We start from the raw sequence: 24,432 nt of genomic DNA on the forward strand, positions 1-24,432 counted from the left end.
TTTCTATTATGCATTTGTCATTTTGCCCCTTCTTGCTGACACTGTTCATCTCCTGAGCCAAGAAGCACAGACGGAGCCTTCAAAAGCATGAAAGAACCAAGAGAAAAACCCCAAAACCCTGAATGGAGGAAAATCAAGACCTTAAAAAAAATAACCACAAAGAACAAACAACAACAACAATCAAGCTTGTTATAGTTCCTTTGCAAGCATTTGACAATGAAGCCACCCTGCTGGAGCAGGTCCAAAGCGCAGCCAGGGCTTTGCAAATGCCTTGACCTGAGCCTGCAACGAATTCACAAGAATAAAGGAGCCACCAAGTTCTGGGCCACAGTAAGTTTGAAACAGCTCGATTTCCTGTCATTCAAACTTGCCGCTGGGACCTGCCTCCTGTGCAGCTCTCGGGACTGGTTGGAGCAAAGAGACTGGGGAAGAAATCAAGCCTGCCAAAGGGCAGGGAGGAAGCAAAATCTCCCCATGCCACACGTTCATTTCCCCCCCTCTCTCCCTTTGGAAACTTCTTTCCTTCTGCCCACCCCCGTTTCTCCTGGACTCCAGTTGCAGGGGGCAGAGCCCTGCAGCCTTCTAAACTCTGATTTGCTGTATTGGCTCTCGACTGACAATCTCTCGCATCTGCTTTAAAAGAAGAAGGGAAGAAAAAAGTTTTCACTCCTCGATGAGTCAGGGGAAGGGGGCCAGCCCTTGAGAGCCTGAAAGGAATCAAACTCGGAGGAGAGGCAGGAGGGGAGTGAAGACAGCTCAGCTACACCAAGAAAGCCAGACAAGCCCAAGCAAAAATACAGCAACCGCTGAGACCGTTGAGACCCTCATCTTAGTTCAATCCAATCAGACATAAACTCCCAGCTCATGGCTTTATAAAAAGTTTCTTCTTTTGAGGGGTGGGGGGTGTGAGTCTTTTCCTGTGATTTTCCTGCCCCAGACCTCAGGTTGCGTGTGAGCATTTGCTCAGTCGTTCAAAGCTGATTCCCCTTTTACTCTGGACCATGGATACACACACCAGGTGGAAAAGAAGAAGTTGGATAAGGACCAAAACGATAGCAATATTTCTTCTCTATGCAATTTCTCAAAGCAAAGCAGGTAAGGCACTTTTGTTTATATGCCTACTTTGTGTCCTACATAAATAGTTGCCTCCAGGCAATAAGAATAGCTTTCTCCCTCCCCTGTTTAACTTAGCCTTGTTAAAACATGATTGCTATTGACTAATGTTGCTGTCATCTGTGTCTGGAGCAGATACATGGATGAGCTGACAGAAGCTTGCAACAAAAAAGAGAAAAGTTTGCTTTCCATTGTGTTTTGCAATACATTTATCTTTTTTTACCCAATGCATTCCAAAAAAAAAAAAAAAAATTAGCTGCCTAGGTCCTGTGAATGCCGTTTGTCAAGGGGCCCTCAAAAGGGAGAAATCTTAAAACACAATACTTTTCTTCCCTTAAAGCAGATCTGGCAGCTGCCTGGCACACTTTAAAAAAAGGAATAAAAATGTTTTGAGTGACTTTTGTTGATTCAGACCTGCATTCCAAATCCACATATTTGGAATTAATGATGAATGTTTCTTCTTTGCATAGTTTCTGCTGGAAGACTGCAAACTTTTCTCAAGGAAAACTTTTCTCTGCTGGCTCAAAGCAGGAAATCTCAGTGCAAAAATGCTTTGCAAGCTCTTCTTTTAGAAAGTTAGAAAGCGTACGCCCTCTATTGTACGCTGCCTATACTTTTGTTTAATCCATTCCTCCCCCCCCCATAATTAATGCTGGGTTTGGTAAACGAGAAACTACAAAATGCAACAGCTGAGACAAAAGCAGCAGCAGCCCCCAATGTTGTCTTTTTTGCATTAGAGATAAAGAGGACCAAATTACTTGATTCTGTTATCTTTTCGAGAAAAGTTTTTTTTTTTTTCTGTTAATTTTAGTGTTGACTTTCACAATTTTTAATTCTGGAATGCATAGGCAGAAGAGACGAATGCTGATGAATCTACTTTAAAAGTTCTTTGAACTTAAAATAGGTTAACTCTACTGAGTCTCCAAAGAGTACTTGCAGATATCTGTAGACTGAGTACTGAAGAGCAGTATTTATTTCAGATTTCCTTTTACAGTGCTTTGGGAGGAAGAATAAGAAGAGGTTTGAAGGCAGTGCCACTTTGGTGATTTAAAAAGTCAAGATAGGAACCGTAATGGAGTTTTGCAAGATAATTGGGGACCGTTGAATGGGTGGTAGCTGATGTCACCATGAAATTCCAGCATTATTGGCTAGCAAAAGCATGTCATACAGCCCTAGTTTCAGCCTTAATTCTGAAGTTTGCATAAGTTCTTCTGGAAGCTCAACTGCTGTTTGACAGATTGTTTGAACATTATCAAGGAAGGACAGGGAGGATTCAGACCATAACAGAACAATTCCCAATTATTGTCATTTCATATTTCTTCATTCTAACTCAAAATTGCTAGAAAAAAGTTCTTGGGTGAAACCACCAATATTTTATATATTGAAAGATAAATATGTATAGAACTTCAGCTGTGGGAAACCAAAATATCACCATGCAGCTACTCCCAGATGTTCTATTGCATTGCAAATCTGTTGCACTATGACCTGGAACAGTTGTCTTTGGTGGATAGGGACTGGATCTGAGGCCCGTCATCTCATTTAGACAAAAGAAAAAATATATTTTGGGATCATTCATTTTTAAAGCAGTCAGTTCCTCAGTACTTCCTTTTGCCATTTATTAAATCCTTGTCAATTTCAGCCATTTCAGTATCAAGAATACACAGTTTTTGCAGCCCTGTTGCACTATGGTCATTCAGGGATGCCTTTTAATATGCTCATAGCAGCTTAGACAGAGTGGGATATATTCTTTATAGCCTTTGGGATATTTTTAGAGAGTTTCCCCGCTGGCTTTAGGGGAGATTTGGACCAGGAGGGTGGATGTATGTCCATCTAAAACTCATTATGGACTGGGAGGCTCCATACATCTGTAATTGTCAGGGTATAGGAAATGTATTGTTCTGAATGAGCAGCATCTGTCTTGGAAATGAAAGGTCTTGAATTTTCCCAGTGAGCTTCCTGGTTTGATATCGGATTACTCAAATGTGGGAGGAGCCAGATGTGGTCTGTTAAAGGCAATGTCTCATGTCTGGTTAATTCTCCTCCAACCCCAGTTAAGATCTCTTTCCCCTTTTCTTTACTCCCAGTTTCTTAGAAGGACTAAAATGACGCTGCAAGGGAAAACTCCCTTCTCTTTGCCCTGCTTAGCATCCAGTACACCTCTGCTTTTCAAGTGGAAGAAGAAACCTAATGAAAAGAAATTATTTGCAGTCATTGATTTATTCCGGAGGCTGTGTCATAAGGGACAGGAGCTGGTCTGTCTTGGTGATATCTTTCTAAGCCCTCTGTTCTTTTACAAGTGGTGTCACATTAAATTTAACCGACAGACAAAGTTGGAGGCTCTTTATTTTTACAGATCCTCATAAAAGCGAATCAGGTTTCTAGGCGAGTATTTTTGGAAACAGCCATTTCCTTTAGCGGTGGAGGAAAGTGTAATAAGAATGCACAGCATGGCCTTTGAAAAGAAATAAAAATGCTGGAAATGATAAAGTATTTTGTTACCATCTGTTACTTCTCCCTTTGGCTGTTTACATTCGTCTAGAATGAGCTAAGAAAATAATATTCTTAGTCTCTGGCCAGTTCGGTCTGTTTCATATTTTTTCCAGTTGAAATGGATAGGAGTGGTTATACCGGGAGAAATGTGACTCCGTTCATCTGGAATGGATATGAGGTGATAGTTCTGAGGTCCAATGGAAAATGTGCATTCTGCTCTCATTGTTTGTGGCATGTTTGTTTAGAAGAGGGAGAATTATCCCACCTTGGAGCAGAATTCTATGGGTAACTCGGTCTTCTTTTTAAAAAAAAAGAACCCAGCAGTGCATGTCCTATGCAGAAGTTTACATGGCTGCATCTGAGTCAGCTCACTAGCATTCAGTGACATCATGTCTATTCCAAGGGCAGGGCGAAAGCTTTTCTTAACTCACAGCCCCTTTCCTACAGTGCTCACCGTGGACTCTTTGCCATTGTCACTTAGAGTGGTATGTTGCGTGGAATACAGAGTCAGTGTCCTAACCAAGGGCCAATTCTGCCAGCTACCCAGTGTTTTTGAAGGACAGTCCCAAGGAACATGGAGCCAGGCTCTTCTCAGTGCTGGTAGACAATAGGACAAAGAGCAATGGTCTCAGGTTGCAGTGGGGGAAGTCTAGGTTGGATATTATTTCACTAGAAAGGTGGTAAAGTTCTGAATGGGTTACCTAGGGAGGTGGTGAAATCTCTGCCCTTAGAGATTTTTAAAGCCAGACTTGACAAAGCCTTGTTTGGGATGGTTTAGTTGGGGTTGGTGCTGCATTGAACATGGGGTTGGACTAGTTAACCTGAGGTCTCTTCCAACCCTAATGTTCTATGATTCTATGACCTCCACGCCTAATTAAGTCAGTGGAAATTCAGCATGCTCAGTTCTTAGCATTATTAGGCCCCGTCATTGTTATTTTCTCCTTGTCCATAAATGACCAGGAATAAGCATTCAACATGGGATTGGAGAAAGCCCCTTTCATCTCTGGGTTTTAGTGCATTGCTCCTTCTCCACAAAATGTGCTTAGGAATTGTCAGTGTTGTGCTGCAAACAGGCTGTTAATCAAGGGCCTTTAGCTGCTAGTCCTGGACTTTTTTGAGCTGCTTTTTCCTCCTCATGATTAGAAGGCTGATTATCCTTTTGGGTATAATTATCCTAAATCTGCAACGCTGATTCCTACCAGATAAAAAAGCTCTTTAATAATAAGGTTAATCTTATAAACAAAAGTCTTTTGCCCTTACACCGAGGGCATCCAGAAATAGCGACTTTGTTAGAATCAGTAGAAGAGAATATGAATCCGTACTATGGAAAAAGGCTCAATCCTTTAAAGAGACCAGAACCTCCCCCTTAGCAGTGTTCTTTTGAGCACACAAAGCAACTGACGCTAATCTTGAGATGGCTGTATTGCCTCCTGGTAAGTCTGCCAGGTTGCAGCAGAATGATTGTGTGGTAGCTGCAGACCTCTGTCAGTTAAAAGTCTTGGCATGACTCACTGAAGCACCTCCCCTTTTCTTCATTTTCCTACCCTTGTGCCAGGGATCCAGATGTGAGAGATGAAAGGATACAAGAGGGTGTGTGGGACGTAGTGGTGAGCTCAGAGTCTCAGTTTGTGGCGCTGCTCTGAGGATTACTGGGTCTGGGGATAAAAGAGGTTCATTCAGCCAGCACAGAAAAACGCTTTTGTAGAGGAATCACATAGTTTGTTGGAAAGTCCTGAAGATGTGTGTGTGGGGGAAGGAGAGGCTAGAGGTCTGTAAAATCATGACTGGTACAGAAAAAGTGAAGAAGGAAAAGTTACTTACTTGTTCCCATAACATAAGAACTAGGGGTCACCAAATGATTAGGTAGGAGCTTTAAAACTAACAAGAGGAAGCTTTTTCTTCACACGGCGCATGATAGGCCTGTGGAACTCCTTGCCAGAGGATGTTGTGAAGAACAGGACGTTAACAGGGTTCAGAAAAGAACTAGATAAATTCCTGGAAGTTTGGTCCATCAACAGCTATTAGCCAGGATGGGTAAGGAACGGTGTCCCTAGCCTCTGTTTGTCAGAGGCTGGAGATAAATGACAGGAGAGGGATCACTGTGATGATTCTCTGTTCTGTTCATTCCCTTGGAGACATCTGGCATTGGCCTCTGTTGGAAGACAGGTTGCCAGGCTAGATGGACCTTTGGTCTGATCCAGTACAGCTGTTCTTATGTAACATGGTGTAAAACACATTTCTACCGTGGGGCTGGTCACAATCAAGCTTACCTCATTAACCAGCTATAACCAGCTGCTTGCAGCTTCATAGGATGTGCTGTGGGTGGTATTTAGGGTTGACAGCTCAAATGGAAGCTCTTCTGGGAGATATTTTCCCCAATGTGATGTAATGTCATTTTCTTAACACAACCCATTAAAAGCTCCAGGTTTGCTTTCGGCAGTCAGCAGGAGAGTCCAGGACAATCACAAAAGGTTGGCAAGGCAACCCTATTTCTTAGTACGGTGCATATATCAGGCTGACAGCCTCACAGGGCCTCTGGGCAAGGTGGGGAAGGGCCCTGCTCCATGTCCTTGGAAGCGGGGAACTGAGGCTAGGCAGCCCCCAGTGCTGCTCAGAGTGTGCTGCGCCGTGCTCCATCAGCAATTTAAAGGGCCTGGAGCTCGAGTTGCCGCTACTGCCACAGTAGCAGCAGTGATGGCCAGGAAGTCTAAGCCCTTTTGTATCACCAGGCCCTCAGGCAGTTGCCCCCTTTGCCTTGCCCCTGGGGTTGACCAGGGTGCATATAAACATCTGTATTCTACTTGGCATTCTATGAATACTCTGTAGTTTATGTGGAGTCCCCTCTTTTTTTTTCTGTGGTTCTCATCATACAGGTTGAACCTCTCCATTCGGGAACTCTCTTGTCTGGCACCATCCGTAATCCGGCATGATTTTAGTCAGCCAGACGACCATTTATCATGGGCGTGGCCAAATTTTCCATGGTCCCATAAAGTTTGTTTCCAGCCACCAGTCCTGTCCCTGTGTTCTGTGCTGTTACTTTGCTGTAATTTACCTCTAAATATATTCTAAGAGCCCAGTAAGCAGTGGACTTGTTGGTAATGTGCTAGACAACATTGACCTTCTGTCTTCTATCGTTTGGTAACGATCAGGTCCCGAGGGTGCTGGAGGAGAGTGGTTCAACCTATATATGTTAATAAAGGGACTTGTGGTATGTCTGTGAAAGTCTGAAGTCCTGTAAATAAATAAAAGTAGAATTAAACTTTGTCATGTGAAAATGGTAAGGCATCACACAACTAAATGTTTTCATCTGGCGCTGCACACACAGTTTTATTAAGATAAAGAAATCAGTATTATCTCTGAGTTATCCATTTTGCCTCTTGATTGTCGAGTGCCTGCCTCAAACCATCCTCACCCTGCATGGTTTCTGGCTGTAGATTGAAAGGCACAATATGTACATCCTCACAGCCTCTTTGAAATGTTTTATGTGGGAAGAACTGGCATAAAAACAGATGTGAATAAGCAGAAGGCACATATGAGGCATATTTACTCCAAAACCTCTGCATTAGTGAAAGTCAGTCCCCATTTGTAGGCATGTCTTAGATAATCCAAGGTTTCTGTCTGGATTTGAGAAATAAATCTACAGGAGCAGATTTCCAGGAAACAGCTCTGCAGTCTGTTTTTAAAAATAGAAGATTTGTCAATTCATTTCCTACCTCTGTCTCTCCCCCTCCCCTCACCCTGTCACCTCCCTTTAATCTTTTTCCAAAGTTTATCTATTCTTCCTAGAGCGGAAGTTGAGTGTTAGTGATCAGAACACCCGTTCTCAAAGGGCCTGACCCAGCTTTTGTTAAAGTCACTGGAAAGATTCTCATTAATTTCACTGGGTTCTCATCCATAAAGCATAACATATCCCTAAATATTTGTAAGTGCACCTTGAGTCTGTTTTAAGATTTCAGGGAATCTGAGTAATAACAGTAACTATATAAAAAGATCACATTTCTAATATGATACCCATTCCTTCCTGTTGGATGGGACACCTGCTGGCACTTATAACAGATTTATCCTAGACAGCATGAACCTGTCTGACTGTACTGCCAGCACAATGATTATCCATACATTCTTAGGCAAGCATTTTTCTGAAGCCACTTAGGAGATGTGAATGTGTTGTACCTATTCATTTAACAGGGACACTCTGTGTCTAAATTGCCTAGGTGTCTATGAAAATCTCAGACAAGGATAGTTAAGATGGAGAGGGATAAGTGCTTAGATCTCCAACATCACACAGAGCTTGGAATTTCACCCAGTGATTCCTGTAAGTAAGGGAATTAGTCTTCCCCGCTACATTAGTCGCTGCTCTAGGACCCTGCAGTTATTTAATTCGTTGTCTTTCTATGTATGCTGTAGACAAGTATCAATGAAGGAATTCTTTCAGAACCAAGCCTGCAAGTGCCATAGGTCATTTGTCCTGGGATGGTGGATCTAGCAGTGTCCTGTTGAGATGTAATGCCAGAATGGGTACAGAGTCAGGATTCCATTTCTGAGTCTGCCATTGATTTGCCATGGGGCCATGTCATCCCAACTGGGACCTCCAGAGAGTCCTAAGGGTTTTAGACCTCCATCTCCCAGTGAATTTCTAAATCCCAGTCGTAATCCCCATGTGCTTCTTTTTATCCATTTGCTGAATGGCTGGGATGTGGCTGTTTGTTTTTTTCCCCTTTATTGAACCCATGGGAGAGGGCATGTGGAAGATGAATAAGCCAGAGAGTCCAACACCAGAAGGGACCATTGTGATTATCTAGCTGGACCTCCTGTATACCACAGGCCAGAAAGCTTCCTCCCTAGAGCAGAGCTTTTGGCAACACAATGAATTTTGGTTTAAAGATTGCCAGCAATGGAAACTCCATGGTGATCCCTAGTAAAATTGTGGCTTTGGGCTTGATCTACACTAGGGAGTTTAGCTGATTGCAGATACGCAATTCTAGTTACATGTGTGCTAGAATAGACTTGTCTGCCATCAACTTACCTGGCCATCTACACAGACGGAGGTTGATGGGAGAAAGTCTCCTGATGATCTCCCTTAGTCCTTGTCATGTGGAGGAGTAGAGGGGTCGACTGCTGACCCCAGATAGTTATTTTGTGTGTGTCTGTCAGGCGTGCAAAATTGAACTACAGGAGATCAACCCTGACTGGGTGATCTCCCCAGAAGTGTAGACGTATCTTCGGTTAATTACCCTTGCCGTTAAAAACATATGCTTCACTGATGTCGAGAGAGTGCTCATGAACCACAAATAGAAGCAAGGTGGAGGATAAACTTCACAGGGCCTGGCAGGGTGGTGGGGAGATTGGCTTTCAGCCATCAGAAGGGGCAGGGCTGGGGGCCAACTTCCGTAGCCAGACCACCAGTCCTTCAGTGCCTTCTGAGGCTCTGACAGTAATTTAAAGGGCCTGGTATCTGTTACCAGGGTGAGGCCCTTCAAGTGGCAGATGCCAGTGACTGCCGACATCTCAGTGCTTTCCTCTCATTATGTACCATAGCGTGACTCTACTAACTTCAGTGATGGACATGGCCCTTAAGTGAGAGGTCCACAAGGCAGCTTTGAGGGGCAGATTTCTAGTGACACAACGACACAGCTGTTCTGCTCTAGATGTTGAGCCCCAAGGCAGAGGAAGGAAAAACAAACATACAAAGCATCCTAAGCTAGCGATCAACCTTGGGGACAAGAGAAACATCCTCTCAAGGAGGTGAGATCCTTGTTCCATTTGATGGAGCTCACAGACGTGATGGCTTTGTACTTGAACAGCCCGGTTTGCCCACAGGAAGGTTGTTAGAAGTAATCATCAGTACAGACTCATAAATTCACAGACACATTCCTTGTCCTGAACAGTTTACAACCTAAAACAGGAGAAAGGGGGACAAAAGTTCAGATAAGGGAGGGCAGGGGAGAGTCTTGAGAATTACCTTGGTGGAATGAATCGGATCTCCCAACTAAAAATAAAGGTAAGGTGTTTAAACTTAACATTAGTTTGGGATGATGTGAAGGCATGCTTAATTCCCCTAGATATTAATTATTATTTGTAGTTTGCCAACACTTTGCTAAGTGCTTTAGATAGCTCTGAAGACCAGGAGGCTGATTCAGATCTCACTTGCATTAGTCTTCCATTGATGTAGCCCCAGTGACGTGATGGGAGTTACTACGAGTTTGTTCCAATGACCATGAAATCAGAATGAGGTAAAAGATATCCACTCCTCTTACAGTCTACCAAGGCATTGTGCCAATGTGAATATGGTGTGTGTGTATGTATGTGTGCGCGCGTGCTCAAGACATTGTGCAAATGTGTGTGTGTGTGTGTGTGTGTGTGTGAGAGAGAGAGAGAGCCACTGAAGAGGCATTATATAAGTGGGGCAATTGAATGCTTAAGTGAAGCAGCTTCTCTTTAAGTCCACATTTTAGCTATTTACATGTCTGCAGCTCAGAAATGGGAAATGCCAGGTGAGGAGGAGGAGGAAAGTTGGGGTTGGGATTGTCAAAGCTGAATACATCTTTTTGCAGGATGCTCTTGAAGGAGGAAAGATTCCATGATGTATTTTCCCTTGCAACATTTCCAGAGCGATCAACTCTCTATTTCTGTTTGTGGCATACATCGGTTGGAAGCATGCAAGACTGAAAGTTAGATTAGCCTCCTAACAGTTGAGTGAATGCCCAAGTCTCATGTCACGGTCATTTTTGTGGGTTGAGCACATCAAAGAGAGGCCAAGGGCTGGTCTACATATGGCATGTTCCAGAATATGTACTCAAAATGGTTTAAGCTGAACCAGAAAAGGCACTCTTCCTCTGGATATGAGTATACATGCATGGCATTCTCCCGGAATAGCTATTGTGGTTTAAATTCATAGCCTACCTTTATCTGAATTGTTTTTGAAGTGCAGACAAGTTTTAATAAAGGGGGAAAGCCCTGGTTGTGTGTCTGGCACTGTTTTTTTCTAGCTTTTGTGATGCTGGGACATTCCTATCGTGCACTCCTTTATTCACAGCACCGAGACTCAGTACTGAACTTTATTGATCATGACTGTGTTGTATGAGTAAGCACAAGGCACTGATTAAATTCTGAGCCCTGCTTCTGACCGTACTTGGGGTAAAACCTGGGATGGAGTCTGTTGTGCTGAGGAGGAGTCTACCCTGTGGCTGTTGGAAAATCCAGGGCAGAGTTCAGTTGGGGTTTCCCACCATGGCATCACATCTTACGTGTGCACCCCACAGCTCTTTTTATGAAAGGGAAATAATCATTGCTGCTAGTCAAAAGCACTGACTCTTTCTATGAGTCATGCAGAAAGAATTCAACTATGTCTGGGGTCCTCTGAAGGAGGATTTCCTCATTGGCTCATTGTGATCAGTTGACCTGCTGTTGAGGGAGTCCCTAAGGAAGCTCCCATATAACAACAATGAAGAATCTTTTTTTTCCCTTTGTTTCATTCAAAGCTGCACTCATTGAACATAAATGGCAGCTCATTTAAATTCCTTACTATTTCTCTGGGTCGCCAGGTCAGAGCGGCTGCTGCCCTTTGAGCTGCTTGAGTTCCTGCTGCTAGGAATTTCTCTCTGACGTAACCCATCTAGGCTGAAGCTGGAAAATTGGCAAAAATAGCCAATTGGAAGGTGCTGAATGATCTTTTGTGGTGTGCATATGTGTGTATGTGGTGGTTTGGAAAGCTTTTGGCCCAGGCAGACCCTTTGAAAGGTCTTCATTCTTGAGCTTGTTGGAAGACCTTCAAGTCTTCCTGGGCGCCTTTGATAAACACTTGTAGCCAGGAGGGATAAAATTCACAGAGCCTATGCACCATGGAAGCCCTCATTTGGTGGGACTTGATTGATAGGCCCCATGCTCTCTTCCCTGTTTGGGGGTCGATTCTACCTGAGGTGGAAGATTTTGTTGCGCAAATGAAGAAGCCGTGATCTGTTAAAAAGTCTTACTGAAGATACGTGGCTGTAGGGCTCTGGGGTTGCGTGCTCTCGTCTTCTGAGCTGAAAGAGCTGGACCATTTCATCTTATCAGTTCCTGATAGCCTCCCTGTATTGCACCTGGTAGAAAGAGGTCAGTGCTATTCAGAACACCTAGAAAAAAAGGCTCCTCAAACTCCAAGACTTCCCTTGGTTTCTCAGAGAGTCTCAAGCAAGAGGAACCATTGTACATTGCCAGGGCTGAGTATTCCAGATGTAACATAGGCAGATGTCTCATCGTCTGTGCATTGTGAGGCTCTTAGCTTGAACATGAGGGGCGAGAGTGAGTGCAAACAAAGCAATCACCTATTCATGAAACACATGACGGCTTCGAGTTGCTCTCGGTTACCCTCTGGGGTTTATGATCCTGCTATAGCTTTTGGGAGGAGAGGTGGAGTATTTTTTTAGCTCAGGAAGTAGAGGCTCCTGTCTCCTGAAAAAGTCCCATTTCAGGTTCCCCAGTTTACAACCCTCTTAGAGGTGTGCTATTCCAGTGTTTCTCAAACAGTCGTATGAGTACCTTTGGGGGTACACCAAGATCTTCCAGGGGTACTGAATATTTGCCTAGTTTTACCATAGGCTACATAAAAAACACTACAGTAGTAAAGTCAGTACAGTCTAGATGTTCATTCAGGCAATGACTTGTTTCTGTTGCTTCATATGCCTTATGCTGAAATGTACATACAATATTTCTACTCCAATTCATTTGTTTGCTAATAAGATGGAAGAAAGTCACAAGTTGTCGGTGGTCATCTGTGATGTTTTTGTAAGTAAGTCATTTTTAAGTGAAGTGTAACTCAGGGGCATGCAAAACAAATCTGAGTCCTGCAAGGGGGGCAGTAATCTGGAAAGAGTAAATGGAACTTGTTCTAAGAGCTCAGATTATTTTAGAGTTATGTTCTCAACCGGTGAGTCGTGTACCCTGAGGGGTACACGAGAGAAATCTGGGGGTACTTATAGTTATTTTTGTTTTTGTAAAAGGGGTACTTTATAAGAAAAAGGTTGAGAAACACTGCTATTGCCCTCATACCAGGAATTCACTGGGCGCCTTTGGGATAAACAAGGAATAAGAGCCTGATCCAGGGGAGACTGATGTCAAGAGCAATACACCTTTGTCAGAGGCTCAGATAGAGAAACATAGGTTGGACCTCTCTAGTCTAGCATCCTTGGGAACCAACCAATGCTGAAACAGAATTTTCTGGACCATGGGAGGTCAATATAGCACCATCATCAACAGTTCTACTGCCTACTGGGCTCTTAGAAGACATTTGAGGGTAAATTATAGCTAAATAATCACACAGAACATTGAGAGCCAGGACTGGAGGCTGTGAACAGACTTTATGGGACTGCGGGAAGCTTGGCTACACCAGTGATAAGTGGTCATCTGGCTCACTAACATCACGCTGGACCACAGATGTTGCTGGTCCAGGGAGGTTCAACCTGTAACAGCTTGCAAGACTGGTCCTTTAAATAGGATTGCTTTGAGGGCCTGATGCAAAGCTCACCAGAGTCTTATGGTGAAGCTTGTGTTAATTTTAGTAGACTTTGGATCAGACCCTGGGTGGTTTAAGGACCCAATCTTACAAGACACTGAGCAACTTCTGCAGGTGCAAAGTCTGCTCCGTTCCCATTGACATGACTGGGAGCTGTGAGTGCTCAGTATTTCCAGGAGTTGCTTACACCTTGCAGGATCAATTCCTTCGCTGCTGTAACGACGTAGATGTCTTGGCTTAGATTTAGCATGTTGCTGCTGGGAGAGTGAGAGAAATGTCCAGAATGAGGGTGAATAAACTAATGCATTTCTACTGCAGTTCTTATCTCATTTTCATCACTGTGGCATGGCAACACTTTCCTGCTGGGCGTTAAGCTACGTGACTAATATCTGCCATTGTGGAGAAGGTTGTAGGCAGTGGAGATTTATGATTTGATGAGGTTTTGTTTGGGTGGACTTGTCATTTTTAGATAACCACGCTGTCCTGTGGTTTACAGGAGAGAAGGCCTGACAGAAAACTGCAGCTCTCATTAGCCATGTCTACACGAGCACACTACTTCGAAGTAGCTGCACTAACTTCGAAATAGTGCCCGTCACGGCTACATGTGTTGGGCGCTATTTCGATGTGAACATCGACATTAGGCAGCGAGACGTCAAAGCCGCTAACCCCATGAGGGGATGGGAATAGCGCCCTACTTCGAAGTTGAACGTCGAAGTAGGGCACGTGTAGACGATCCGTGTCCCGCAACATCGAAATAGCGGGGTCTGCCATGGTGGCCATCAGCTGAGGGGTTGAGAGACGCTCTCTCTCCAGCCCCTGCGGGGCTCTATGGTCACCATGTGCGGCAGCCCTTAGCCCAGGGCTTCTGGCTGCTGCTGCTGCAGCTGGGGATCCATGCTGCATGCACAGGGTCTGCAACCAGTTGTTGGCTCTGTGGATCTTGTGGTGTTTAGTGCAACTGTGTCTGGGAGGGGCCCTTTAAGGGAGTGGCTTGCTGTTGAGTCCGCCCTGTGACCCTGTCTGCAGCTGTGCCTGGCACCCTTATTTCGATGCGTGCTACTTTGGCATGTAGACGTTCCCTCACAGCGCCTATTTCGATGTGGTGCTGCCCAACGTCGACATTGAACGTCGATGTTGCCAGCCCTGGAGGACGTGTAGATGTTATTCATCGAAATAGCCTATTTCGATGTAGCGTGCATGTGTAGACGTAGCCATTGAGCGTAGAAAGTGGTGAGACTGTGATAGTTCCTCGGTCTTATGGGGATTTGTTCCACAGTCTTGGACTGGCTCTTAAGAAAGCTCTGTCTCTTGCACCAGTGAGCTTTTTCCTGATAGCTGAAGGCTACATGGTGCCAGCGGAATGGAGTTGTTGATCATAATCCTCATTTCTGAGCATTAGGTCCTTTTAGAGATGCCGGGAACACATCAGTGAGCATTGTGATGTTAGAGATGAGCCCTTGAACTTGACTCGATATTCTGCAGAAAACAACATAGAGGAGGATGGGTATGTGTTTGAAGTCAGCCATGGCGCCAAGCAGATGCACTGCAGTGTTATGTACTGGGTGGAGTTCCCTAAGAACCGAAGTGTTCATGCTTGGGCATATCCCATTGTCAAGAGGTGACAAAAGTATGAATATAGTTGAGCCCAGGTCATTGGCCACAAGGTGTGGATGGAGTGTCCTAGGCAACCAGAAGTGGTGGAAAGAGGTGTGTTGCTACATGGGAGCTTAGTGGCAGTGAGGAATGTAGGAGCTGTCCTAATCTATGGACTATATTGGGTATGTGTCCTCAGCCAAAGGAGACTGTTGCATCATAGCTGCAAACTCTTGAAAGTCATCCCTCTGCCCATCAGTGTCCCCTTTGTCCTGTTCAGGTTCAGCTTCAGTTATCTGGGAGTTGCATAACCCTCTCCCGCACCTTGCTGCCTGCAGAAAGTTTCTTGGAGGGTGCGTTCTCCAATGGCCTCGCTCCATATCAAAGCTTTAGTTCTTACTGGAGTCAAGTTCACTCAGCTATGTGCTGAGTCTGCAAGCTGGCACAGTTCTTTTAAAAAACTGTCAATAGAGACCTTTGTAGGAAAAAAAGAAAAAGACAAATGTGGGAGGAGTGAGCAAAAGCAGCAGACAAGGATGGATGGAAAAACTACAAAGACGATATATGGAAAAAATTGAGGTTGGCAGCATTCTGTATTGAGCCACTTGGTTGGTTGTTCATGAGTTTTAGTTCCTTGAAACAGCCGAGCACAGAAGGCACAGTTAAAATGATGTTGTGGTTTCCCTGTGGGCATGTTTGGAACCTCATCAGAGCAACAAATAATAAAAACAAACTAATTGCACAAGCAGCATTTTTGAGTTTGATTTTTCTGAGTTGCTGTTCCTTTTAGAAGCAAGAAGCTCCTGATAATGTTTGGGAGTCTTCACGCTTTTCGAAGATCACAGAAGTAGAGGAATCTAGGGCTGGAAGGAGTCCCCAGCACTGAGGTGGAACCAAGTAAACCAGACCATTCCTGACAGATGTTGGTCCAATCTGTCCTTAAAAATCTCCAGTGACGGAGAGTCTGGAATCTCCCTGGGAACCATGTTACTGAATTTCACAGATGCAGGCTGTCACTTCTTGTATACACAAAAACAGTTGATCACCATCCTCTTTAGAACAGACCTTGCCATATTTGGAGGTGCCCCCTCCATCTTTTCTGAAGTCTAAGCCTCCCCAGTTTTTTTAACCTTTCCTCTTGGGTCAGTTTTTCTAAAGATGTAGTTTTATGGTATATAAATGCCATGGTGGATTTGTATATTTACTATGACGGAGTTTCCTAGCAGTATAGGTAATAAACTATATGGCGAAAGGAAGGTGAAAGGCACTGAAATGAGGCTGAACGGAGTTCATTTCTCAGCTGTGCTCCAGACTACTCAGATGATATAGATGAAGTTGTGTAATTTCTCTGTGCCTTAGTTCCTCCATCTTTAAAATGGAGGTAATACTTCCCGTCTTTTGTTTTGGGAATAAGGGAATTTTGAAGTGTGGCGCTTATTTTGAAGCACCTGCATCTATACAGCCAGTCTGCATTTCGAAAGCAGCACTTTCGAAGCATGACAGGCCACCATTATGCTAATGAGGTGCTGAATATACACGTCAGCGCCTCATTAACCTGTTCCGAAGTGCCTCATTAACATGCCCCTTCTGAAAAGGAAGGGCATGCATAGACACGGCTCGTATGAGTATGTCTACACAGCAGCTTTATTTCTGCATAAACTAGTCCAGAAGTGATATTCCAGAATAGTTCATTCCAAAATAACGCAGCTACACACACGATGCATTTCAAAGTAGCATTTAGCTCTTTCAAAATAGTGTCTTCATATAATAGATCTATTTTGAAACAGGGCCATTGGATGCATTATGGCTTATTTTGAAATAGACTCCATTCCCCATCTATACAGCCCATAATTTGAAATAGAAGATATTTCTTGTGTGCTGAAATTCACCAGTTTTGAAATAAGGCCTCTGCTATTTTGAAATTACTTTGAAATAGTGGTTGCATTGCATAGATGCTTACATAGTTATTTTGGAATAATGGCTGCTATTTGTTGTATAGACCTACTCTGTGAGAGCCTGGGGGCAGCATGCTGTTAAAGGTACTGTTTTTAAGGCAAACTGCACCATTAAATATGACCAAAGAAATGCAACAAGGAATGGGATTTCCTGAACAGCACGGTAGATACCTCAGCTTTCTGGGGAAAATGTGCCCCCACCTGCACCCAAACACACACACAGCAAGCTCAATCACATGCATGTGTTGCAAATGGAAATGGGGGTACTGGATATGGAAACATCCCAGCATATAAAGAAGGCAAGGAAAGATGATCCAAGTATGTCTTTGGGCAGTTTTCAGTAACATTCAGCTATTTTTACTAGCCTAAGACAGAACATCATGTTTCATCTACTTGTCGGTAATATAGAAAGTAGAAATGCATCTACACACCCCGACTGTGGGCCTGATTCTTCTGAAAGTGCTCAGCTCCCATGTATTATGTTGCAGTATGACTTAAGGTGTGTCTACACAGCAAAGCTATATCAGAATAATGGCTGCTATTATGAAATAACTTTCTGAGGGTCTAAGCAGCAAAAGCGCTATTCTGAAAGGCTTCCAGGTGCTCTAATCCGAAAGAGGCTGCATTGTGTGTGTGAATGCTCTATTTCGAAATAGCTGAGCGCTATTTTGATACACATTTTGCATGTAGATGATATATTTGAAATAAGCTATTCTAGAAAATCTCTTCTGGAATAGCTCATACTGAAATATTGCTGCTGTGTGGATGTAGCCTTAGGCTACGTCTACACGTGCACCCAACTTCGAAATAGCTTATTTCGATGTTGCGACATCGAAATAGGCTATTTCGATGAATAACGTCTACACGTCCTCCAGGGCTGGCAACGTCGATGTTCAACTTCGACGTTGCTCAGCCCAACATCGAAATAGGCACAGCGAGGGAACGTCTACACGCCAAAGTAGCACACATCGAAATAAGGGAGCCAGGCACAGCTGCAGACAGGGTCACGGGGCGGACTCAACAGCAAGTCGCTCCCTTAAAGGGCCCCTCCCAGACACACTTTCATTAAACAGTGCAAGATACACAGAGCCAACAACTAGTTGCAGACCCTGTATATGCAGCACGGACCCCCAGCTGCAGCAGCAGCAGCCAGAAGCCCTGGGCTAAGGGCTGCTGCCCACGGTGACCACAGAGCCCCGCAAGGGCTGGAGAGAGAGTATCTCTCAACCCCCCAGCTGATGGCCGCCATGGAGGACCCCGCTATTTCGATGTTGCGGGACGCGGATCGTCTACACGTCCCTACTTCGATGTTGAACGTCGAAGTAGGGCGCTATTCCCATCCCCTCATGGGGTTAGCGACTTCGACGTCTCGCCGCCTAACGTCGATTTCAACTTCGAAATAGCGCCCAACACGTGTAGACGTGACGGGCGCTATTTCGAAGTTACTGCCGCTACTTCGAAGTAGCGTGCACGTGTAGACGCAGCTTCAGAGTCCTCAGCCTCACAGTAGTAGATGAGATACAACCTTGTAACAAAAGGACAGTGCTTGCTTCCCCTCCTGAAGCTGACAAGCTAAGGGTGAAATCCCAGACGGCTGCAGTCTGTGGGAGTTTGAACCTTGACTTCAGTTCAGTCAGGGTTTCACCCCAAGACACACAACTTGAAAATCTGATTATGTCAAACCGCTCAGCAGCAACCAGTTCTGGGGAGGGATTCTCTATTGTTCTAAATATTGGAGGCCGGGGAGGGATTCTCCATTGTTCTGAATGGGAGCAACAGGGTACTGAGCTTTCTTGACAATCCGACTATCTTTAGATTGCCGCATCATCTCAGGGTGAGCCCAGACTGCATGCCTGGGTTGGGCACTCCAGTTTGCAGCCAGAAGGGCAGAGAAGGAGCTGCTAACGTTCTCAGGGTAACCAAAGATGGGAAGTTTTTTCCTGGCTGAGCCTGGAATTGGAACATGCTCACCCCAGCGTTCTCTTCCCTCCCTTTTCCTGCAGGGTATCCGTAGTGCTTCCAGGGAGTAGCTGGGGAAAGCTGGGTTTGCGTTAAAAGCAAGAGACAGATGGGAAGTCAGCAACGGGGCTGCTGGAGTGTGTGATTGACGGGATCATCCTACAGTTCCCTTTAGAGTTTTATTTACGTGTCAGTTGCAGCTTCTATTTTTTGAGGGTGTACGTATGGGAAAAGTACCAGTCCTTTGGCCGAGCCATGGAGTGGAGCCTTGCAGAGTGGCTTATTGGTTTGTTTTTAAAGACAGTCCTACAGTAAGAATGCCAGGCAGCTGGAGTTCTGGTGTCAGCTTCCCATTAGCCTCTGGAAAACAGTGTTTCTTAAACTGTGTTCCATGGAACACTGGTGTTCCATGATCAATCCACAGGTGTGCCACGAACGTCAGCCACTTTTTGGATGTCATATGCTGTCGGTGTATATTTTCTGTTGTTAAAAGAAGATGCAATCAGTGCCACAATGCCTGATTAAATGACTTTATTTATTTATTTTTTGCTGGATGTGTTTATTTTTTTTCAGATAATTTTTTGGAAGAAAATTTTCATAGGTGTTCCGTATTAAAAATGTAATGGGTTGGTGTTCTGTGGTCTCAAAAAGTTTCAGAAACACTGCCCTAGAACGTGCGTCTTATGCAGGGATTTTGGTTGTAGGGGATACAAGACAGATTCCTGCAGCCTTCAGGCTGTGGATGGGAAGCTGTGATTTTGAGCATGAAGATGAGGGTCCTTGTGGGCCCATCTTCAGGGTGTTTCATGGTGGAATACTAATGTGTCCACCATCTTCTTAGTTTTAGAATGACAGCCCTCCAGCTGCATAATGTTTCCATCACGTGCATGTCTCTTTTTGTAACCCACACTCTTAAAGGTGAACAGCGAAGCTGATGAGTCCGTAAGAATACAAGTTGAGGGCTCAGGAGGAATAGAAGTCATTTACAAAGTGGGATTCTCAGCTAGTAGCAATCAACTGTCGTTCAGCTGACTTCAGTTGATCTGCACCGATTGACACGAGGTTAGCAAGGGTCCACGATGGAAGTCTGCTGCCATAGCTGCCATGTTCTCCCCACTTTTAAACTTCGATAGTGCTGGTGTAGAACTAGGGAAGTGCCCAACTGGTAAATAGAGGCCACCATTTCAAAGATATTTTGGGACAGTCCTACTGTGTGAAACCTTCAAACGTAACAGCAAAGCATGCATCTGACTCATGCATCTGACGCAGTTGGTCATTGCCCACGAAAGCTTATGCTCCAAAATATCTGTTAGTTTATAAGGTGCCACAGGATTCTCTTTGTTTTTGAAGATACAGACTAACTCTGCTCCCTTTGATACTTAGTAAATCTTTTCTTGCCCCTTGTTCCCCGCATCAAACACCCCCCCAAATCCCGCCTCCAAAGAATAGCTTTGTGTCACACGAAAGCTTGTCTCTGGCTCCTCCACCAACAGAAGTTGGTCCAATCAAAGATCTTAGCTCTCCCAGCTCATTTCTGTTTTTCTCACACGTTCTGGGCAGTGACAGAGCAAAAGCCGTGTTAGTCTGTATTCTATCAAAACAAAAAAGCAGACGTAGCAATTGAAAGACTAACAAAATAATTTATGAGCTCATGAGCTTTTGTGGGACAGACCCACTTCTTCAGATCATAGCTATACCAGAACAGACTTCATATATAAAGCACGGAGCTCCAAAAATTATCGAGGTTGACAAATCAGAAAAATTGTTGTCAAGGTTGGCGAATCAGAAGAGCAGTAGGATGGCGGGAGGCAGTGGGGGTTGGGGAAGTTAGAGTTAGATTAAACATCAAAGTATGTGAAAGAGCCAGTCAGGGGATTGCTGTCCCTGTTCAAACCATGTGTTAATGTGTCATATTTATGTATGAATGTTAGTTCTGAGCATTCCCTCTGTAGACAGTTGTTAAAGTCCTGTTCTTCTGATTTGCCAACCTTGATAACAATTTTTCTGCTTTGTCAACCTGGATAACAATTTTTGGAGTTCTGTGCTTTATGTATGGAGTCTGTTCTGGTGTGGCTGTGATCTGAAGAAGAGGGTCTGTCCCACAAAAGCTCGTCACCTAATAAAGCATTTTGTTAGTCTTTTAAAGTGCTACATGACTGCTTTTTTGTTTTAATGTTCTGGGCAGTTTTCCCTTTAAAGCTGAATGCTTGGGTGGCTGCCTGAGGGAGATTTATATGCTGCCCAGCTGATTCGCAGAGCACCCACAGCAAGCAGCATGTGTTTCTATTGGTGGTAGACATCTGCACATGCCTTGGTGCACATAACAAAATTTATTCTGCCCACGGATAAAAAGAAAATTAGAGGGGACACTGGTTTTGGTCTTCAAACTCATACTTTCCAACAGGCTTGTTTGTAGAGTGATAGAGCGATTGGCCTTCCAGGATTGTGGGGATAAATCTCACACCGTCGTCATCCTCTGATTTATTTTTTTTCCGCCCCGAGAGAAAAACAGTTTTGGTTGGAAATGTTCAGCCAGCCCTTGGGAAGGGCAGTCTGTCTTCTCTGCCCAGTGCAGGGTTGTTCCCAATAGCCCACCTTATGCCCTTTACTCTCCAGTGTGTGGCTCAGATGTGTCCCTAAGAGATTCACATTCTTCCTGACACACCCTCCCGCCAGGCAGACAGTTGGGCGGAGCAGGTGGATACCATGTTGGGCAGACGTTATAGCCAATTACATTATGGCAGGAGCAAGTAAAAATGGTGAATCTGCTGCTGCCACGATCAATAGGGTCTGAGCAGGCTCAACCACCCTGCAGCATCCCTTGAGTGCTGAAGGAAAGGCCAGAGATTTGTGGCATGTCACGCTTTAGCTAAGGGATGGAAACTTTTGCAAACACAGGCGAGCCGGCAAAATTCCCCCAGTCACAACCCAGATGCCTGTGTCTGTAGCCCACAGCTGCCCCGCTGCTTCCCATCCCCTATCCTGACTCAGTATGAAGTGCCCAGGTGTAAATGAAGCTTTTTAACTTCTCCCCAAAGCTTCATTTTGTATGCTCCAGGCACATGGTTAACCTCCTTGTTGGAACACTGAAAATAGACATGTCACTTGCTGCGTAGTGTGTGATTAAAGGGGATTAGTGAGTTGTGGCCGGGTGGGTGCCAAGTGTCTGAGGGGTTGGGGACCTAACCAAGGTTTTTGTTTAATTGATGTTGCTGAGATGACTTTAATAAACCAGTACCAGCCATGCCACCTAACGGAATCCCAGTCTGGATGCTCTTCACGTTTTCCCTTTTAAGGGACTCACGCGGCTTTAAAGCAAAGGAACGTTTGCTTTCCAGCAAAGTTTTCCTTTTCCTGTGGCTGAGACTGTGCTTTCCTGGGATTCCAGCATCTGGGTAATTGTTTTAGCCATCAAGGAGGAAAGCTATATGGGCTGTTCCTGCTTTGTATCTCCGTGCAGATAATCTACCAGTGCAGTGTTAGAGAGAGACTCCTGGCCACTGGCTTATATAATTTATGTCATGTCTGCACATTCAGATCCATTAGTAAGGGATTCTGAAAAGGGGACTCACAAAAATCACAGGAAAGAAGAGAAGTGAGAGGTGGTCAGGAATATTTTATTTTATTTTATTTTATTTTATTTATTTATCCTTTTTTGTCGACATTGTCTGCAGGTAGAAATAAGTCACCTCCCTTTTTCCATGAAATATTTTAATTTATTGTTTTTGGTGGCGATTTGAATCCTGAACAATTCTAGCTCAAACCATATTTCATTTTTCAACATAAAGTCAAGCTTTTCCAAGGGAAAGCAGACACTTTTTGTATAAAGGTCATTTAATCAAAGCCCTTTTCTTTTCCCACATCAAAAAGGAATTTTGATGGAAAATTTTCAATTACAGAAAACTCTTTAATATCAGGCAGCCCAGGGACCATAAGGTTGCCGGATATTCAAATATTCTGGATAATAGAGAGGTGTACCTAGCAATGCCTAGCACTAAAGAAAAAGAGGATTAGATATTAAAATATATATATATATATATATATATATATATATATATATATATATGCGCAGAGTACTTCATTGACCAACAGTAGTATTGTACACTGTAAACTTACATAGTATTTGCTGTATTTATTTGTGTTTACTCTCACTATACTGTATTTATGGGAAACATAACTAAAAGTTACTTATGGTTAAAATGCCGGTTATTTGAGAATTCTGGATAATAGAATGCCAGACATGAAAGAGTTTACTGTAGTTCCAGAAAAGGCCCATGCTTTCTTGTCTGGTTAGTGTTGGATGGTTCCCAGTAGTTCATGTCACATTCAGCACAGATTTGATCGAAGTGGTGTTAAACTTGAACACCAGATCCAGCTGATTCCAGAAGGCTCTGAACCTGGCCTCTGTCTTCAGTGAAGACAATGAAGTTACAGCAGGCAAGTGTGCCAGAAGGGAACCTCATCTCATCTCAGACCTCTTGTAATGCAGCGATGAACCAAGCCCTAAGGGTATAAGATCAATTTGGTTCTGTCATTAGAGGAAATGGGGCCCATTTTATAGATTTGTTGCTTACTCTGTATGGTGAGTTCTGTTGTGTCTTTCATCCCGCAGCTGCTGTGTGGGATCAGACCATTGGTCCACCTGGTGTGATGCCCATTCTGTGACTGTGGTCAGTGCAGTATCTCCTTTCACTGGTCACATAGTTCCTTAGAACATAAGGAACAATAGCGTTTATAGCTCATGTTCTCTGGAAGTGATACCACAGACGCTCTTCTGCATGATGCCTGTGTTATCTTCTGAGAGGTTTCCCCCCCACCCACTTTTTTAAAGGGCAGTCCAGCCACTTAGGCTCTCAATCAAAAATGACATGTGGCCAGGTGGAAATGGCATTTCTTCTTGTGTGCCAAAATGATAGCGGTCTGGTCAATTTCATATAGGAAAACTTGAAATGTTCTGTCCCCAGAGTTTGTAGGCTGCAGGAGGAGCAGATTACTGGGACCCCCTCTCCTCAAGAGTTTAAATGAAAATAATTTGTCTTCTTGCAGTACTTGGAACCCTTCCCTCTTGACCTCAAGAGCTGGGGTTGGAAGGAGGAGCAAACAGTCTCTAAGGCTTAAACCTGGCTCTGTTTTTTTTTTGAATTCCAGTCCTGATTTTCAGCAGGATGCAAAGCAAAGAACAATATCAGTGATCCCAGTGCTGCCGAATAATACTTTATAAAAGGCTGTTGAGAAGCTGTGTCATCTTCCAAGAAAAAGCTCTTCCATTCTGCACAGTGGTGGCTATTGTTACACAAGGGAGATGTATAAGAACAGCTCAGTGGGTGCAAATAACAAAACTCAGATGAGACTTGAGTTCTTACAAACTCTGCACATGAAACCTACTCAGGCTGCTTCAGACTCCAATAGTGAGGTGGAACAAGCCTTCGCATGAGATTTTTGATACTAGCAGATTCTAGATGGGGTGGAAATTTGGTGAGAATTATCTTTCTTGGAGTATTTCACTAAACTTTTGCCCAGTCTTTCCTGACTTCAGGAAATATTGACTTGGGTGAAATGAAACATTCATCTATATGAATATTTTTGTTATCTACTATATTTGAGTGGTTTGTGCACAGAATGAGTGCTGTGGGTTACTGTGTTGGAAATGTCTGAACGCAGTTTTGCCCATATGCCTCAACCTTGGTTTTGGAGGCACCACCTGTATGGCGCAATGAGAGATCACTTCATCTTGGGTAGTCTGAGCACAGGGTACCAAAGCTGCCAAGTAATGCTGGTTGTAGTACAGGTTGAATTTCTCTAATCTGGAACTCTCTCATCAGACAATGCGTA

At 44.1% G+C, this 24,432-nt stretch overlaps 1 protein-coding gene across 2 annotated transcripts in view; it reads left to right on the forward strand.

Moving 5' to 3' along the window:
• Positions 1–384: 384 nt before the first annotated feature.
• COL5A1 (collagen type V alpha 1 chain) overlaps positions 385–24,432 on the forward strand; it is a 302,011-nt gene continuing 277,963 nt past the window's right edge. The window contains exon 1 of one of the 2 annotated variants that reach the window (XM_075015472.1): positions 385–1,095. In XM_075015472.1, coding sequence (XP_074871573.1) covers positions 1,002–1,095 — 94 coding nt within the window. In that variant the 5' untranslated portion in view covers positions 385–1,001. The remainder of the gene's footprint in view (positions 1,096–24,432) is intronic. The other variant, XM_075015471.1, reaches the window with a different exon arrangement.

Source organism: Carettochelys insculpta, chromosome 21, assembly GCF_033958435.1.
Source record: "Carettochelys insculpta isolate YL-2023 chromosome 21, ASM3395843v1, whole genome shotgun sequence".
Lineage (NCBI taxonomy): Eukaryota > Metazoa > Chordata > Testudines > Carettochelyidae > Carettochelys > Carettochelys insculpta.